This window comes from Protopterus annectens, chromosome 9.part0 (assembly GCF_019279795.1).
Source record: "Protopterus annectens isolate FY-2018-M chromosome 9.part0, PAN1.0, whole genome shotgun sequence".
NCBI lineage: Eukaryota > Metazoa > Chordata > Ceratodontiformes > Protopteridae > Protopterus > Protopterus annectens.
The window spans coordinates 1,483,688,472-1,483,707,485 of NC_056743.1; the positions used below are offsets into that span (position 1 = coordinate 1,483,688,472).

The 19,014-nt window shown below is 43.5% G+C and overlaps 1 protein-coding gene across 1 annotated transcript in view; it reads right to left on the reverse strand.

Annotated features, from left to right (window-relative positions):
- The window catches only part of EPHX3 (epoxide hydrolase 3), a gene marked incomplete in the record, with an annotated part of 594,865 nt that extends 582,802 nt beyond the window's left edge, over positions 1-12,063 (reverse strand). The window contains 3 exon segments of the mRNA XM_044084425.1: positions 4,926-5,243; positions 11,027-11,144; positions 11,859-12,063. Of these exon segments, the coding sequence (XP_043940360.1) occupies positions 4,926-5,168 (243 nt within the window).
- Between the last annotated feature and the right edge of the window lie 6,951 nt (positions 12,064-19,014).

Genomic DNA, 19,014 nt, shown 5'->3' on the forward strand with positions numbered 1-19,014 from the left:
AAGCACCCCTGCACTACCAAGCTATAACTCATTCCACACCTTTCGACTCCAGAACTTGGACTGAAGCTGCAAAGGCGGTGTTTCCATATTCATAAAGGATGCACACACCTCCAGACTGGTAGCCAAACATAATGCACCCGAGATGCTTCAGGTGCAGCTAACATTGGGTAAGACAGCGATTCAGGTCGTAGCCTACTATAGGTCCCCAACCATGTCCCAAGACTCACACTACACGTTCTTAAGCAACGCGGAGAATACTAGGGTCCAACCCAACACTCTCATACTGGCTGACTTCAACTACCCTCCATTAATTGGGAAAACTATTCATGTACCCAACGCTTTCTGGAATTCATTAATTACAATGCTCTGGACCAGCTCGTTCTTACCCCCTACTAGAGCAACATCCTTGACTTTTGGTGTAGAGCAACGGTCGTCCATGTTAGTAATGACCAGGTCAACTTCTCCCTGGTTAGATCCAACCACAAACTAATCACCTTGGAAATCAACACCCCCACCCCACAAAGGCAACCACCATGAAAAACTTCTCCAAAGCCAACTTTGGGCTCCTAAAAGCAGAGGTGGCTAACTTCACAGCACCCATACAAATGGAGAATAGTTGCATGACCGAACACATTCACAAATGCATGGATCTCGCCATACCCAATAGAGCAAAGATGCTCTCTCCTCAAAAAAAAAAAAAGGAAGCCAATCTGGTGGTCCCCTGCCATAAACAAACTAAAACAGGAGGAGGAAACTGATTTAGAATAAGGCGAAGTCCCAAGACTGGAAAAACTCCCTTAAAAGCCTCAACAAAAGTTGAGATCCCTCATCAAGTCCTCTAAAGTTAACTATGAAAACAGAATTGCAGCAGATAGGTAAAAAATCTCCACAGCAATACCCATATTTGCTCTGAGCTACTGCACAATGGTACCTCCTCTACCGAGCCAACAGATACTGCCAATATACTGGCCGACAGATTCAGTGCTAACTTTATCTCTCTCCCCTCCCAAAATGTCCAAATCACAATACCAATAGATTGCCAGGCAACCAGTATTACCGCTGCACAGGTTAAAACAACACTGTCCAAGGCCAAGAATACAGCTTCTATTGGACCTGACAATATCCCTGGCTGTGTTCTACATGAACTAGAGTGAATTGGCACCTCACATATGTGCCCTGTTCAATCACAGCCTCACCTCAGGCTTTGAAAGGTGCACTGCTACAGTCATCCCTCTCCACAAAGGATGATTGACTACAGACCCCAGGAATTATCGCCCAATTAGCCTGACGAGTCTGATATGCAAAGCTATGGAATGCATCATCATGGACCTAATAAACAAGGATAAAGGGCATCTCCAAACTTTGGATCCTACACAGTTTGCTTTTGTGAAGGGTAGATCATCCCTGCTCAACTTGGTTGACTTCTTTGAGTCAGTCAACAGAGCTGTGGATGAAGGCAAGGTGGTTCATACAGCCTACCTTGATCTGGACAAGGCCTTTGATACCATTCCCCATTCAGGAATCATAGAAAAACTCACTAAGCTAGTCATCAACCCCTATATCACTAGGTGGATTGCAAACGGGCTCACCGATAGAACCCAGAACCCACAGTGTGAAAGTAGCTGACTCAGAAGACTGCCGACCAGTCACGAGTTGAGTCCCACAGGGTTCGGGGTCCTGGGTCCTCTACTGTTTGGTATCTACTTCTCTGAAGTCCAGGCCAACACGAAGGGACTCTGGCTGAAAGTTTGCAGACGATTGCAAGTTGGGAGCTATTATTAGACTCCCCAAGTGATGTTGACATCCTACAGAAAGGCCTCAATGACTGGTGTCAGAACCATGGCCTTAAGCTCAATGCCAAAAAATGTGTCATCATCCCCCTTGGGAAAAACCCGGTTCCCTTGAATTACTACATTGATGGTAATCCACTGAACATAGAAGATGTTATAAGAGATCTGGGAACACAGGTTGACAGCAACCTCTCGACCACAACATTGCTACTGTGCTCAGAAAGTCCTATGTGGCACATCTCATTACTAAAAGTTTTGCATCCAGGAAGAAAGAGGTCATCATCTCCCTTTACTCTTCCTTCATTAGGCCCATCATAGAGTATAATGCCCCATTTGGCATGTACCTCACTATACAGGTGCAACAAATGGAGAGGCTACAAATGTACCTCACAAAGAGGATCCTAGGCCTTAAACACTTGTCCTATATGGACAGACTCAAAAACCTCCCAACTATTCTCTGTCTCATATCGCCTACTTAGAGGTGATCTCTGCTTGACTTACAAAGCCATGTCTGACCCAGCTCTGTTAGAAATGCTGCATCTAAATAAATCCCAATCCCTCTGCACCACACGCTCTAGAGACCTCAACCTCAACCTCATTACCACAATCAACAGAACACGCTGGAGGGACAGGTTCATAACCCAGAGACTGCCCATGCTATGGAATAGACTTCCCCATACATGTCAAGCAGAGCACCTCACTGACCCTCAAGAGAAATATTGATGAGTGGATTGGGAAATAGAAAATTCATCCTGGGGATCACTCCAGTGGCTCTACTCGACAAAGGCACTAGGAACTAAGGTCAGGTGGCAAGATGCCAGGGTAATCCTATAGACTAAGCTTATAAAGGCTCTAGGGCCATTAGCCTAGTACACACCAATGAACAGTAAAAAAAAAAAAAATGTAAAACCTTAAAACGTTTGAAACTCTAATATCTGTCATTACTGACTTGAGAGAGAGAAAAGGAAGACTACACCACCCCATGCCATCCCCTGATATACACAATTTTAAGTGCCACTGCCTTGCAGTATTAGATTGTTGGGGGGTGCGGAGGCCAAATCCCCCTGATGGACATTAAGCCATTGATTTTTTTAATGTCTTATCTTCTTAAAAACAACCTGTTTATCACAAACGTTCATTTTTTGAAAACTAAGAGTTGTGAAATTATAAATCACAGTGTCATCTTGCATCTGCACATCATGGAGTGTCCCAATATAAACAATCACTTCAAAAACACTCGTAATGAACAAATATATGCAACGCAAGTTAGCTTGTTAAGTTTGATGTTCACCTCACCATCAGCCTGCCCTACAGTACAAGAACCGCTATAAAATGTTGTTAGCAGGTACATGGAGCAAAACTCTATCCAGACATAGCTGAAGACTTGAGACAGCCAAGGAGAACCCAGACATAGGCTTCCTCTCTAGTACAAAAAAAAATCCAAGGGTGCTAGCCACTTCCCTCAGTCTTCAGCTATCATAATGTCTTGTGTTCCCATCACAAAGCCTAGTAGAAGGTGCTACACTGTTTCCATATGAGATAAAAAGAAAAAAAAAAATAGCCAACCAGTGCAACCTCTTAGTTGCATAACCTTACAGATTACAACTCAGACACATGAGAATGGATGATATGAATGTCCTATTATTTCACTTGGCTTAATTTCTCTAAATGTGTAGTTTTAAAGCCATGACCAGAATGGACCTCCATTTCCAAAGTCAGAACATATTTTTAAGTTCAGTAAATCAGTATCACTTCACTCTCATGTTTGCCAGAACTACTCTTCTCAGCAACACACCCGGGACCATCTTTCGTAATTTGTAAGAGGTTACCTGTATTCATAGCATATTTAAATATACTCTATTTTAGTAGCCCAAGTGATCACTCCCAAGACAAATGGAACTACTTAGGTGCCCTTGTGTAAAAACTTACTCTATTTTCTACTTGCACATGTTACCACACACAATAACACTAGATCACTACAGGAACTTGCAGAACCCCCAAAAACAAAGACTTACATCACTGTGGGACACAATAAAAGTGCAAATGCAATAAGACGCACCTACAAATGAAAGCAATAACACATGGGCAGAACTGTTGGGTCTCATTCTATTGACAAGTCCACATAAAGCGAAATCAGCAAACACTGAACAATGAGACTTTGCTCCATGTATTTGAGAAAGGGCTACATTTTTATAACTGAAGTTGTCAGGAGAAAAATTCACTGTCACTGTACAATATTCCCTGTCTGATACTTACAACACTGTTGCACTGATATAAATTTGTGCACAACACAACAGTTCTAGAATGCAAAAAAATGACAAACCTGCAAATACTACTCTTTACTACACACTGGTGGTGCTGCGGTAGCGTTGTTGCCTCACAGTAAGACATCCTGTTCGATTCTTAGCTAGAGCATCTTCTGTGTGGAGACATGCGTGAATGGGCGTACCTTCGTTGAAGGCTGTGCGTCAGGGCTGGCAACTCGGCACATAAAAATCTACTGCCAATCATTATGCGTCAGGGCTGGCAACTCGGCACATAAAAATCTACTGCCAATCATTAGCGGACCGGAATTCTGCTGTGGCGACCCCTAACCGGGAAAAGCCAAAAGACACAATAACATAAAGCAAGCAAAATGGAAATGTATTACACATGAACATTCTTAAAATATACCTGGGGAAAAAAAAAAAAAAGTGTCAGTAGTTTTACAAAACATTTCATACGTCCCACATTTCTCATTTATTCAGTTAAATTTGAGAACCACATAGCATCATACCTCTCAACCTCCTGGAGCAAAAAAGTCTGGACAGAGCCATAAATAATTGGGGATCAGAGGTCCAAAAATAGGAACATTTTTAAATATTACTCTTATAAACTTAGAAAGTTAATAGAACATGTTCTTCATTAGCAAGACTTTTCTGAAGGGCAAGTCGTCTGAAACTCAATGCCCGTCATTATTGTCTGACTTCCATCCACAATTATTTGCCAGACAACCAAAAATTTATTAGGAATAAACCAAAAATGTGAGACAAAAATCTGAACATTTGAGAGGTATGCCTATCATTCCTCAGTCCTGCCTCCACTCCCGTTTTAGATCCAAAGCTCTCAGTAAGCCCAGCAGCCTATAAGACATACCTTTATTTGTATGTAGTGATGCATTCCAAGGGAAGTGTCACTTAGGCAGTCCGGTGCAGTCTTCCGAGCTTGCCAGCTGAACATCTTCTTGGGTTTTGTGCATACTGGCCATGCAAGACGTAGTGCTGTAAAACCCACGGACAAGGAGGAGAGGCTATAGATCACAGCCCAGAATAAGAAAGAATACAAACGTAGTATCACACGCGTTGGAACTAGCAACATGTTGGACAGCAGTGGTGCCATTTCTCAAACGTCTGACTTTTCAGGTTTAAACTTTTGAGATAAACAAAATGGGTACAGGGACAGTTTTTTTTTTTCCTGAAAAAGAAGTTAAAGATGAAGGTAAACAGACTAAACAATGAAAGAGACTACCATTTCAAGAATATTCACTGCATATAACACTTAGGTGTACCTTGAACACCTGGTTGCATACAATTGTGAACTTAATTTAACTAGAAATAAGACAGAACCTTCTGAACACAGCTGTCAGTTCTAGTTTCTGGCTGTGCACCACAATGAAGCAGAAGCATAACTATATCCTAGTACCCCCCCAGAATGCACAGTAGCAAGCCCCATGCAAACCCCACCCACCAAACACCCAGTGATGGGTACAAATATTACAGAATATTCAGAGGAGATTACTAGGCTATTGACCCGGAGATCATTTCAAGCTTAGCCGTTTCATCCCAACGTAATCCCACAGAGATGTTAGTTACCCAAGATTGTATTTAGTAATGACTGCCCATATCCAGAAGGGTTGTGGGCACTATTCCCGGTAAGAATTTACTGTGCCCCATCCACTTCGGTTCTTTCTGAACAGCGTCATAGAGGTGCTCTGTTTCACATGAATAGATAACCTACTCCAAAGACGCAGCAGTCGCTGGGAGATAAATCTGTCCCTACAGCATGTCCTATTTAAGTTGTAGGCCATACCCGAGTCCCAGGAATGGCTGGCCCTATAGTCCCGCTTGATTTATGGATATGCAGCAAGTTCATAAGGTTTGGGTCCGAGATTGCTCTGTAAGCCAGGCATAAGTCTCCCCTAACACATCTACATGATACACAGTAAACTGACTGGGACTTAAGTTGGTTTGTGTGCAGCACGTGCTGGAGTCCCTTGGTCTTCTTTATTAGAAACCTCTGAGGTTCATCGGTAGGTACTAAGCTATTGGCCCAAGGGCCTACGTAAGCCTAGCCAACAAGGTTCCCTGGCTTACACCACCCAAGAAAGTTATTTTCCTGTGCCACTGTCGAGCAGAGACACAGAAGTGATCCCTGGGGTGTATTTCCTATTTCTCATTCACTCAAGACTTTAGAGTGCTAATGAAGAACTTTGCTTGACATAGATGGGTAGCCTGTTCCAGAGTACGGGAAGTCTCCGGGACAGGAATCTATCCCTCCAGCACGTCCTGTTTATTGTGGTGACAAGGTTTAGGTCCCTAGAGCGTGTAGCTCGGAGGGATTGGGATTTCATTAGGTGTAGCATGTCCAACAGCTCTGGGTTTGACATAGCTTTATATGTTAGGCAGAGATCACCTCGGAGTAGGTGATATGCTACGGACTAAAGCTGGTGTTTTTTTGAGACTGTCAATGTAGGGCATTTGTTTGAGGCCAGTAATCCTCTGTGGTACTTCTGTGGCCTTTCCAGCTGCTACAGATGTCTTGTGAGGTACATTCCACAAGGGGTGTTGTACTCTATATAACGGGTCTAATGTGTGTCGAGTAGAAGGGAACAAGAACCTCTTTTTTTCTGAATGAGAACCCTTTTATGATGTGTGCCACATAGGACTTACTGACTACTGTGGCAATGTGACTATCAAAGGAGAGACTACTGTCCACCTGGGTCCCAAGGTCTCATCACGCATTCGGTGTTAAGCAGATTGCTGCCTATGTAGTAGTTCATGGGTACAGAGTTTTTACTAAAGGGGATGACACTGCACTTTTTGGCACTGAGCTTGAGGCCATGGCTCTGACAACAGGCATCTGTCTCAGCGAGGCTCTTCTGTAGGATGTCCACATCATTTAGGGGACTTGACTATGGCTCCTAGTCATCTGCAAACTTCATTAGCCAAAGGCCTTCTGTGTTAGCCTGTACTTCAGAGAAGTAAGTAGATTGCAAACAGGAAAGGTCCCAGGACTGAACCCTGTGGTACACCACTTGTCACTGGTTTGAGGTCAGATTTGGAGTCTGCAACTTTTTCATTGTGGGTTCTGTCAGTGAGCAAGTTGGCAATCCATCCTGTGACGTAGGGATTTATACCAAGTTTAGTGAGTTTAGATAGAATTCCAGAATGAGGGATGGTGTTGAAAGCCTTGGTGAGGTCAAGAAAGGCTGTGTGAACCACCTTACCCTCATCTACGGCTTTGGTGACTGCCTCAAAGAAGTCGATCAGGTTCAGGAGGCATGATCTGCCTTTCACAAACCCGAACTGGGTGGGATCCAGAGTTTGGAGCTTACCAATGTCTTTGTTTAGGAGTTCCATGATGATACGTTCCATGGCCTTGCAGACCAGGCTCGTCAGGCTAATAGGGCGATAGTTCCCGGGATCAGTGGTGGCTCCCCCTTTGTGGAGTGAAATAACAGTTGCTGTGTGCCATTCAGTGGGCACAAAGCCTGATGTGAGACTATTACTGAACATGGTGTTTAGGTGGGGAGCCAGTTTGTTCTGAAATTAGTGTAAAACGCAGCCCGGGATGTTGTCCGGTCCCATGGATGCTGTGTTTTTGGCTTTAGAGAGTGCAGCTTTTACCTTCATAGTTGTGATTACAAGGACTCTGCATTCTTCCTGTATAGACATGGGCCCTTTAGGGGGTGGGGTAAAGCTAGCACTGAACCTATCTGCCAGGATGTTGGCAATATCAGTCGGTTCTGTAATTTTCGTGCCGTTGTGCTGCAACTCAGAGCAGATCTGGGTGTTGCCATCGAGCTTCTTGACATAGCTATAGAATGTTTTGTGGTTGTCCTTGGAATTACTGGCAATTTTGTTTTCTTAGCTAGCTTTGGAGGATCTTATAAGGGATCTCAGCTTCTTACTGAGGCTGACCACAGAGCCCCTCCACTCATGGGATTTTACTCTTTTGCAACAGTTTCGTCCTTCTGTTGTACAGTTTGTTTATGGCAGGGGACCACCAGATTAGCTTCTTTTTTAGGAGGATAGCGTCTTGGTTCTGTTTGGGATAGCACGATCCATGCACTCATGTAAGTGCTTATAGAGTGCATTTGTGTAGAATTCAGCAGTTGTAACTGTACTGTCCATCTGCATGGGTGTCATGAAGTTCACCACTTCTGTCTTAAGAAGCATGAAGTTGGCTTTGAAGAAATGTTTTACCGTGGTTTCTTTAATGGGGGGTGGGGGCGGGATGTGGATATCAAGGGTGATTAGCTTATGGTCGGATCGGACCAATGAGGAGTTGACTTCAGGTGTGGAACACCGGTCACTCATGTTGGTAATGACTAGGTCTACGATATTGTTGCCCCTGGTGGGGGGGTGGATAGGTTGATACAGGGCATTGAAGTTTATGAATTCCAGAAAGCATTGAGCTAAGGAGTTGGTACACGAGTAGTTTTCCCAGTTAATGTTGGGGTAGTTGAAGCCACCAATTATTAGGGTGTTTGGTTGAACCCTAATATTTTCCAGTACATAAAGAAAAGAGGAGTGGGAATCCTGGGGCATGGTGGGGGATCTGAAGCAAGCTACAATTTGGATTGCAGTTTTGCCCAGAATTAGTTGCACTTGGATAACCTCGGATGCATTATGCTGAACAACTAGCCTGGAGGTGTGGACATCCTTAATGAATATGGACACACCTCCACCTTTGGTGTTTTAGTCCAGGTTACATGGCCGAAAAGTGTGGTACGAGTTATAGCCTGGTAGTGCAGGGGTACTCGCTGGAGCCTTGAACCAGGTCTCAGTCACTGCACAGATATCGATGTTCTCCATTTTAAGGAGTGCCTCGAGTGAGTGCATTTTGAGATTTAGACTTCTAGCATTGAGTAGCATTACCCTGAGTTTTTGCTTGCCTGTTCCTGTTATGGTGATGAATTTGTCATTTGAACCTTGCCTAAAAAAAGGTCTCTTCAATTGCTGCAGGTGTTTTGTACAGTACATGCCAAACATGGAGTTATACTCACTTATGGGCTGCAATAGTGCCCAGTATACAGGAGTTATAACCTCTTCTGCTCTCTAGGCCATGCCTTTAATAATCAAGAGTGCTACGCAGAAAGCCTACCTTACTACAGTAGACACATGGTGGTTGAAGATAAGGTCACAATCAAGTTGTGAACCCAAGTTCCTGATCTCTTCATGGGTACTTAGGGTATTGTTCTTGATTTGATAGTGGGAAGGGACATTGTTTGTGCCACAGGGAATGATGATGCATTTATCTGAATTAAGTTTGAGTCCTTGACTAAGATACCAGTCAGTCTGTGCAAGATGAGCATACTGACATCAACTGGGGATTTAATATTTGCACCCAGTTTGCAGTTGTCTGCAAACCTAGTCAGCCACAACCATTTAGTTTAGACCCGAACTTCAGAGAAGTATATACCAAACAGTAGGGGTCCCAGCACTGACCTCTGTGGGACCCCGCTGGTAAAAGGTCTGCTGAAATATGGAGTCACCCACTCTGACAGTGCGTGTCTGGTTTGTGAGCCAATTAGCAACCCATCTTACAACAAAGAGGTTTATATTCAGTTTACTAAGTTTATCAGCAATGCCCGAGTGTGGGATTGTGTCAAAAGCCGTTGCCAAGTAGTATGCCATGTGTAGAGATGTACACTCATCAATGGCCCTAGTTAACAAGATTTCACAGGCAGAATCTGCCCTTGACAAAGCCAACTTGGGTAGAAGTCATGAATATTCATCAGGTACTCAATACGTTAGTTCAGGGAAATAAATTTTGAACTAAATAAAATATTGAAGTAAACACTGCTTGTTAAAGTCAATTCTTAAAAGTAATTCTAAAGAAATCACTAAATAGTACACACACTACTACTGAAGCAACAGAACTATAAATAACTACTTGCAATTGAAAGAAATGTACATCTCTAACTGCTTTGTCTACTGAATGAAAACTTGTACAACAGTAAAAAAATGTATAACAACAACACTATAACTGCAAACTGACTTACTATACAAATAAATCTACAACTGTTGTCACCTACCTGACGACGCATGAAAACTCCTAAACAAAATACGAGCAGAAATAACTTTGTTTAATAAAATATTAAAAAAACGGACAAGAATACTATGTGCATATTTCCTAATGTTGTTGTTAACCTAACGCAATCCTTCAAGCAAGAGTAGAGCTAGGGTTTCCCCCTTGTGTGCCAAGTGCTAAGACTAATCTGCATTTCAAAGGACATACATGATAAGGTATGAAAAGCTACTTTAGCAGGAAACATCCTGGGGGAAATGAGGGGAAAAAAAATACACCTTCACTCCAAAAAGATGTATTGCCCTACGACAAAGGGAAAGGTCTTAGAACTTACATTTAACACCTACACATTGAAGTCATCTAGCTCTGGAGATTCTTAGGAGCATTCACTAATATGTACAAGGGTAATTTCCATACGTGTCAAACAACAACCAATGTATGCACGGTATCACTGTCAAATTTGCATGACAAGTTAATCACGCATTCTTTGCACAAGACAACATGACCATTTAGCACATCAATCACTCAGGCCACGCATTTACAGTCTGGGGGGGGGGTCCGTAGTACACTATCATTATGCCTTATTATAGTACAATACCATTATGCCTTATTGTTACTATCTGTACGTTTTGAGCTGCGGTGGTGGTGCTGCGGTAGCGTTGTCGCCTCACAGTAAGATGCTATCTGGTTCGATTCTCAGTTAGAGCGTCTTCTGCGTGGAGACATGCGTGAATGGGTGTACCTTCTTTGAAGGTTGTGCGTCAGGGCTGGCAACTCAGCACGTAAAAATCTATCTACCAATCATTAGCGGACCCTGTGGCGACCCCTAACCGGGAAAAGCCGAAAGACACAACACAACATTATTTGTACGTTTTCCATTTGTTATTAAGAAACACATAAGACAATCAAAATAATAAAACAGTAACTCGGTTGAGAGCACTTACCTAACAAAAAAAGTAGTTCGTACAGTCAGTCCATAGCTCTCAACCTTTCATCTCAAAAATGAGGAACACCTGCCCTCATAATGTGAAACACATACTAATGGCGTACTAACAACTTCATCTGGAAAGGTCATAGGATGGTTAATTAAAACATGCTGGTTTTACTTATAAAATATATCTTTTAATGAACAGATACATATATCAGTTAAAAATTCCTAACGCTGAATATCTGACAGACCATTTCAATGTGGAACTTCGAGGAACATGATCTTTTTAAGACTTCAGATGAGGTACGTTCATCTTGAGGTACACTTGAGAGGTATGAAAACCAACCCTGCAAACAATACACCATCATAAAGAAACACACGGAGCACAATAGCTAAAGGTTCAATTCCAACCCCACACCCAAACTTCTGCACCTACGTTTACAACGTGCAGTGTCGTGCACCATTCTGTATACAGTAATAAATAAGGAAGTGCAATTTCAGCTTAATTCTTTCCCTCGACTTCCTTCCCGCAAAACTTTAAAAATGTATTTTTTTACAAACTTTACAATTGTACACTCTACTGAAAGTTACGAAACGACCGCTGTACATTACTACATATTCCAATGCAATAATCTACTCGTATGCAGAACTTGTTTCTGCATATTTCTCACATGTAGTTACTTTGCATGCATACACACTCACATTACATACAACGTTTTTGTCTTACACTAAAGAAACAATCGCCTGGGTGGTGGCTATCAGAACACTACTCCATTAAAACTTATTTCCCGCATATTAGAACACCAATTCGTTAGTAAACACAAACTAGCTTGTATCATTAGACATACACTTGGAACGTAAAATAAAAGAGGGGTCCTTTCCTCTCTCAGAAGCCAGGCAGCTTTAGGAAACGCTCAATATTCCGTTACCGAGATTATTCAATGACATCAGTTCACTGATTTGCACCAATAAAATATACCACTAGTACTCGGACTTTGTCCCCGAAATGCTACGTAGCTTAATGAGGATTACTTTTACTATACAGCAAGCCAGAATACCTACCACATCCCACAGTACTAAGAACTAAAAGTAATTTTTTTGGGAAACCAGCGGCCTCCCATTCCCCAAGTCTACGACAACAACAACAAACGTGTACGTTATGTAACAATCAAAGCATTACTGTTGCTACTGGAATACTGTACCAAGACCTACTTTACTTAAAAGAGACAAGCTAACAGCAATGTCCTAATAATCGTACCACTTACGACGCCCAGCTTCCGGAACTGCGCATGCTCCAATACCACCTGGGTTCATACCATAAATAATTTGCGAGGACCCCCAAACCCGGGATATACTATTGATAGCTTGATGCTACTTTTGTACATTAGTAGTACGGGGGCAGGTCTGGGGTAATTTCTGTTCCTGTCCATACAGAGCGCCACAGTTGCGTCTGAGTACGGACAGGGATGAACTTTGTTTTATGTGGACGGGGACTTTGCCGAGGCTCCGAGCATACATCGCAATCTCGTAGTGCTAGAAATCTGGACAAAGGTCCCCAAAGAGGGACACATTTTAAATATTGCTTTTGTAAACGTAAAAAAAGTTAATAGAATGACAAGGTTTACGTTAGCATGCGTTTTCTGCAAGATTTGAAGTCTGAAACTCAAATGTAAGTCATTATTTAGTGACTTCAGTGCTCGGATCATCCCAGTGATTTGCCAGAAAACCACAAATTTTATGAGGAGCAGAACAAAAATATGAGGCAAAAATCTGGATAGTTGAGAGATATCACTCCACAGCAGCACCATCATACCTGTTCACCCAAACTCTTATTTGTCATATTATTTGGCTGCTATGTAATAGGTAGTAGTAGTAGTATTTCGGGATTACAGGGTGTCATAGCTAGGCTTCCTTAAAATGCTGATGGTCGACGACTGACGTTTGCATTGCACCTCACTGAGAGCTCTCAACTTTTTTGAAGAACTGAATCGGAGACAAACGGCCAGAATCAGTCATATTAAATACAACTGCAATTTTCTTTAAAAGGTTAACAGAACATTTTTTTCGTTGATTTGAGTTAACAAGAAGGAATAGGGTAAAAATATGTAATTTGCAAACAACCAAGTGAAAGATCCGCTCTAGGACAGTGTATATGCTGTAGCAAGCACCGCCCCTACACTTACAGTTCACAGAGACGCCCACTTGTTACTACTCATAACCACCTGAACATTTAGATTCATAGGTAAGTACTAGGCTATCTGCCCGAGGGCATCTATAAGCCTAGCCAGAATGTGTTGGCTTTCGCCACCCCCTTAGATTAGTTCCCTGCATAGCCGGCCTTAGGCATAGGCCAACTAGGCAGGGGCTTAGGGTGCTGCTGTAGCAGGGGTGCTTTTCCAGTATTTATTTGGTGTATGTAGACCAGGATGGGGGCACCAGATGGTGTGGTAGTGGTACCGTGGAGCCCTTTTGCCTAGGGCACCAGTTGACCTAAGGCTGTTCCTGGTTCCCTGTGCCTCAGTCCAGCAGAGCTATTAGTTCCCTGTGCCTCTGTCCAGCAGAGCCACTGCAGTGATCCCCGGGGTAAATTTTCTGTTTGCCATCCACTTGTAAAGGTTTCTCTTGAAGAGTGTTAGTGAGGGGCTCTGCCTAATGTAGAATGGAATCCTGTCCCAAAGCATGGGGTGTCTCTGGGATAGGAATTTATCCCTCCAGCATGTCCTATTTATTGTTGTGGTGAGGTTTAGATCCCTAGAGCGTGTGGCTATGGCTCTCGGGGATTTATTTTTATTTTTAGGTGGAGCATGTCCATCAATTCTGGGTTGGACATGGCCTTGTATGTCAGGCAGAGATCACCTCTGAGTAAGCGGTATGCAACTGAGTACAGCTTGAGTTTCTTCAGTCGGGCTGCATAGGGCATATGTTTGAGGCCAGTAATCCTCGGTGAGGTACTTCTGTGGTCTTTCCAGCTGTTGCAGGTGTCTTGTAAGGTACATCCCAAGTGGGGCGTTGTACTCTATGATGGGTCTGATGAGTGATGAGTAGAGGGGCACAATAACCTCGTTTGTTCCAGATGCAAACCCTTTTGTGATTAGGCGGGCTACATAGAAGGATTTTCTAACCACCTTGGCAATATGATTATCAAAGGAGAGATTACTATCTACTTGGGTCCTCAGATCCCTTATTCCATTTTCTGTATTTAAGGGACTACCATGTATGTGGTAGTTCGCGGGTACTTTGTTTTTTCCAAAGGGGATGACTATGCACTTTTTGGCATTTAGCTTGAGGCAATGATTTTGACACCAGGTATCCATCTCAGTGAGACCCTTCTGGAGGATGTCTGTATCAGCTGGAGAGTCAATTATGGCCCCCAGTTTGCAGCCGTCTGCGAACCTGGTCAGCCATAGTCCTCCTGTGCTTGCCTGTATCTCTGAGAAATATATATATATAAATATATACCGAACAGGATCTCTCTCTCTTAAATGTAGTAGAAACACATTTCTTACATTTAATGCTATTTTATTTTTTATTTTATTTTATAGGTTCATAGGTAGGTACTAGGCTATCTGCCCAAGGGCATTTATAAGCCTAGCCAGAATGTGTTGGCTTTCGCCTCCTTTTTAAATTAGTTTCCTGGGCCTCTGTCTAGCAGGGCCACTGAAGTGATCCCAGGGGTAAATTTACGATTTCCCATCCACTCGTCAAGATTCCTCTTGAAGAGAGTCAGCGAGGGGCTCTGCCTAATATAGGGAAGTCTCTTGGACAGGAAACTATCCCTCCAGCATGTCCTGTTTATTGTTGTGCTGAGGTTTAATTCACTAGAGCATGTGGCTCTAAGAGATTTGGTTTTCTTGAGGTGGAGCATGTCCATTAATTCTGGGTTGGACATGGCCTTATATGTCAGGCAGAGATCACGTCTGAGCAGGCGGTAAGCAACCGAGTATAGCTGGAGTTTCTTTAGTCGAGCTGCATAGGTCATCTCTTTGAGGCCCATGATCCTCTTGGTGAGGGACTTCTGTGGTCTTTCCAGCTGTTGCAGGTGTCAAGTAAGGTACATACCAAATGGGGCATTGTACTCTATTATGGGCCTAATGAGTGATGAGTAGAGGGGCAAAATGACCTCTCTTGATCTAGAGGTTAACCCCTTCGTGATTAGGTGGGCTACATAGAAAGAATTTCTAACCACTTTGGCAATGTGATTATCAACGGAGAGGTTGCTATCTAACTGGGTCCCCAAGTCCCTAATTACATTTTCTGTATCTAGTGGATTACCACCTATGTGGTAATTCGTGGGCACTTTGTTTTTTCCAAAGGGGATGACTATGCATTTTTTGGCATTCAGCTTGAGGCCATGGCTCTGACATCAGGTATCTGTCTCTGTAAGACACTTCTGGAGGATGTCCGTGTCAGCCGGAGAGTTGATTATGGCCCCCAGTTTGCAGTCATCTGCGAACTTGGTCAGCCATAGTCCTCCCATGCTTGCCTGTACCTTAGAGAAGTATATGCCGAACAGGAGGGGTCCCAGGACCAAGTCCTGTGGGACTCCACTTGTAACTGGCTTAGAGTCGGACATGGCACCTGCAACTCTGACCATGTGTGTTCTATCTGTGAGCCAGTTTGCCACCCATCTCGTGACATAGGGGTTAATGTTCAAGCTGGTGAGCTTGTCTATGATGTCAGAGTGGGGAATGGTGTTGAAGGGCTTAGCGAGGTCCAGGTAGGCTGTGTGGACTACCTTCCCTTCATCTATGGCCTTGGTAAATGTTTCAAATAAATCAACTAGGTTTAGAAGGCAGGATCTGCCTTTAACAAAGCCGAATTGGGTAGGGTCCAGTGTCTGGAGATTCCCAATGTCTCTGTTTATGAGTTCCATGATGATTCGCTCCATAGCTTTGCAGACCAGGCTAGTCAGGCTTATAGGGCAATAGTTCCCAGGTTCTGCTGTGGCACCACCTTTGTGGAGTGGGATAACTGTTGCTGTACACCATTCTTTGGGTACATAGTCTGTGCTAAGGCTGAGACTGACTAGTGAATTTAGGTGAGGGTTTAGTTCCTTTTGGAGCTCGTGTAAGACGCAGCCTGGGACGCCATCCGGTCCCATTGATGCTGTGTTCTTAGCTTTGGAGAGGGCTGTTTTTATCTGCATGTCCATGATGTCTGGGGCTCTGCATTCTTCTGGGATGGACACGGGCCCTTTTGGGGGTGAGGGGGGGGTGAAGTTTGCACTGAACTTGGCAGCCAGGATGTTGGCAATGTCAATTGGTTCAGTGTATTTTTTTGCCATTTTGCACTAGCTCAGAGCAGATCTGAGAGTTGCCACCTAAACCTTTGACATAGCTAAAGAAGGCTTTGTGGTTATCTTTAGAGTCTTTGGCTATTTTTCTTTCGAAACTGGCCTTGGATGATTTTATGAGGGATCGTAGTTTCTTGCTAATATTGATCAATGATGCCTTTCCTTTTTGGGATTTTGCTCTATCATGTAGTAGTTTCCTCCTTCTGTTGTACAGCTTATTTATGGCCGGGGACCACCAGACTGGCTTCCTCTTTTTGGAGGAGAGAGTCTTGGTTTTACTTGGGATGGCTTGATCCATGGATCCCTGTAGATGTTCATAGAATGCACTTGTAAAGGATACTGTGGTTTGGGTAGCATTATCTTTTAGCAAGGGGGCTTTGAAACTTTCCACCTCAGTCTTGAGAAGTGTGAAGTTAGCTTTTGAAAAGTTTTTCTCAGTGGTTTCCTTGACTGGGGGTGGGGTCAGGATGTGGATGTCCAGTGTGATTAGTTTATGATCTGATCTCACCAGCGAGGGGTTTACCTCCTGTGTAGAACACTGATCTCCCATGTTGGTGATGATCAGGTCCAGTATGCTGTCACCTCTAGTGGGTGAGGTGACCAGCTGTTCCAGGGCGTTAGAGTTTATAAACTCTAGGAAGCATTGGGCAAAGGAGTCTGTACTAGAGTAATTCTCCCAGTCAATGTTTGGGTAGTTGAAATCTCCCAATATCATGGTGTTTGGTAGGACTTTTATATTTTCCAGTGTTCTCAGGAATGCTGAGTGGGGGTTCTGAGACAAGGTAGGTGGCCTGTAGCAGGCTACGATCTGAAAAGCAGCCTTGCCTAAAAAAGGCACTATGGGGTGGCAAGAGCCTTGGCCAGTATTTGAAGGCCTAAGGGTGACAGGTGCAAGCCATCTCTGGTGAAGCAGCATGGCTTGTCGAGCATGTCATCCCAGGCTGACAGACACTGGATCCCCTTTGAATGACACCAATAGCTTAGCCAATTGTTAAAACTGATCATTTTTTCCTCATACTGTGGCATCATTCTTGGTGAGGGCAAGATGCTACTCAGGGTCAGGGTCATACCGGCCTGGGCTATATGATCAGAGCCTCTATGTCTCTTTTCATGTAGTCTAGGGAGGTACATCTCAGGTCGTTCACACCAACATGTACAATGACAGAGTCATATTTGTACTTGTTTTGGAGTGACCTGAGTGCTTGTGTTATGTGGCGGATCCTGGCACCCGACAGGCAGCTCACAGTAACCTTCTCCTTGTTCAGTCTAGTGAGTGGGACGTCAGTGTGCCTGACTATGGAATCACCTATTACTAGTGTATTGGGTGTGTTGTTTTGCCTTATGGGCTGTGGTTGCTTGGCACACTGGCTTTGTGAAGTATGTGATACAAGGTTTTTGTTTGAGGGTGGAGGTTGCTTGGATGTGTGTTTTGGAGGTCTCTGCTACTTAGGCAGATTTTTATTTAGAGCCTGCGAGTATGTTTTTGAGTATTTATGTGTGTTGTTTGCTGGTGCATGTATGACTGTTTTATGTGAGACTGGAAATGTGGTGCAAGTGTTTCCCTTCTCCTCTTGACTGGCTGTTCCAGCCTTGGGTTGAGAGAGCTTGGCTTCCAGTTTGGCTGTATAGTTGCATCTCTCACATACATTTGTGTTTGTTGGAAGGAGGAGAGGGTTGTCTGTGTACATGAGGCAATTGTAACATTGCCTCAAGATTCCCAGCATCACCAGCTGGGCTGGAGAGTATACCTGAAACTGCCCTTTGAACATGCCTGTATGGATAAGTGAACTGTTTACTGATTTCCAGGTAGGGACGATATAGGGATCATTAACTTTTGTATGACAAGGAGGGAGATGTTATGTTAGCGTTTATTAGTGCTTACTGAGAGTTTGGAGCATGTGCTGGCTTGTAAAAGGGAAGTTTGAGTGCTTAGTTTGAGAGTTTGACTAGTTCAAAGGGAAAAATTGAAGAGAAGACTTCGTGGAGCCTGGAATAGTTTAACCCTAGCTAACCGGCGCTGCGCGGTGCACAAAACTGTGCTAATGTGGGTTTTAAGGCAGGGAGATGAAAGAGCTAGGAATTAACCCAAAACGGTCAATAAACTACAAGTTGCTGGGCTGTGACCACTCCTCCAAGGACAGATAGGCTGCTCAAAGCTCCCCACTCTCACTGGTGAACAGAGAAACCTCCTCTTATCCAAGTAAGGATATGGGCAACACAGGAACCTATACCATAGTCCTGAATTCAGCAGAGCCTGAAAACTCTACTAGACTAGCTTAGAAAAGGCGGGAAACAATAATATTTTTTTTTCTTTTTAGACAGGGATACAATGAGTTTCAACAAAAACACTTTAAATGCTTCTGTCAGGCTAGCGCACTTTAGCGTGTAGCCTACAACAGTTAAAACAGTACAAAAAAACGACTTAAACGACTTAATCAAGTGCTAACAGCAAAACAACTGTTTTAGTATGCAGAAAACAGCTCAGAAATGCCAGAAATCGCTTTTCGGTGAGACTAGCGGTCGCAGGAGAAAATGCAGAGAAAAAATACTTATATCTGGTGAAAAGACACTCTTTTGTCGCTCTGCTGCTTGCAGTACTCTGCAGGACACCATGATGAGCTTGGCTGAGTAGAATACAAGTGCAAAACCACACTTATGTGGGTTTTAAGGTAGGGAGATGAAAGAGCTAGGAATTAGCCCAAAACGGCCAA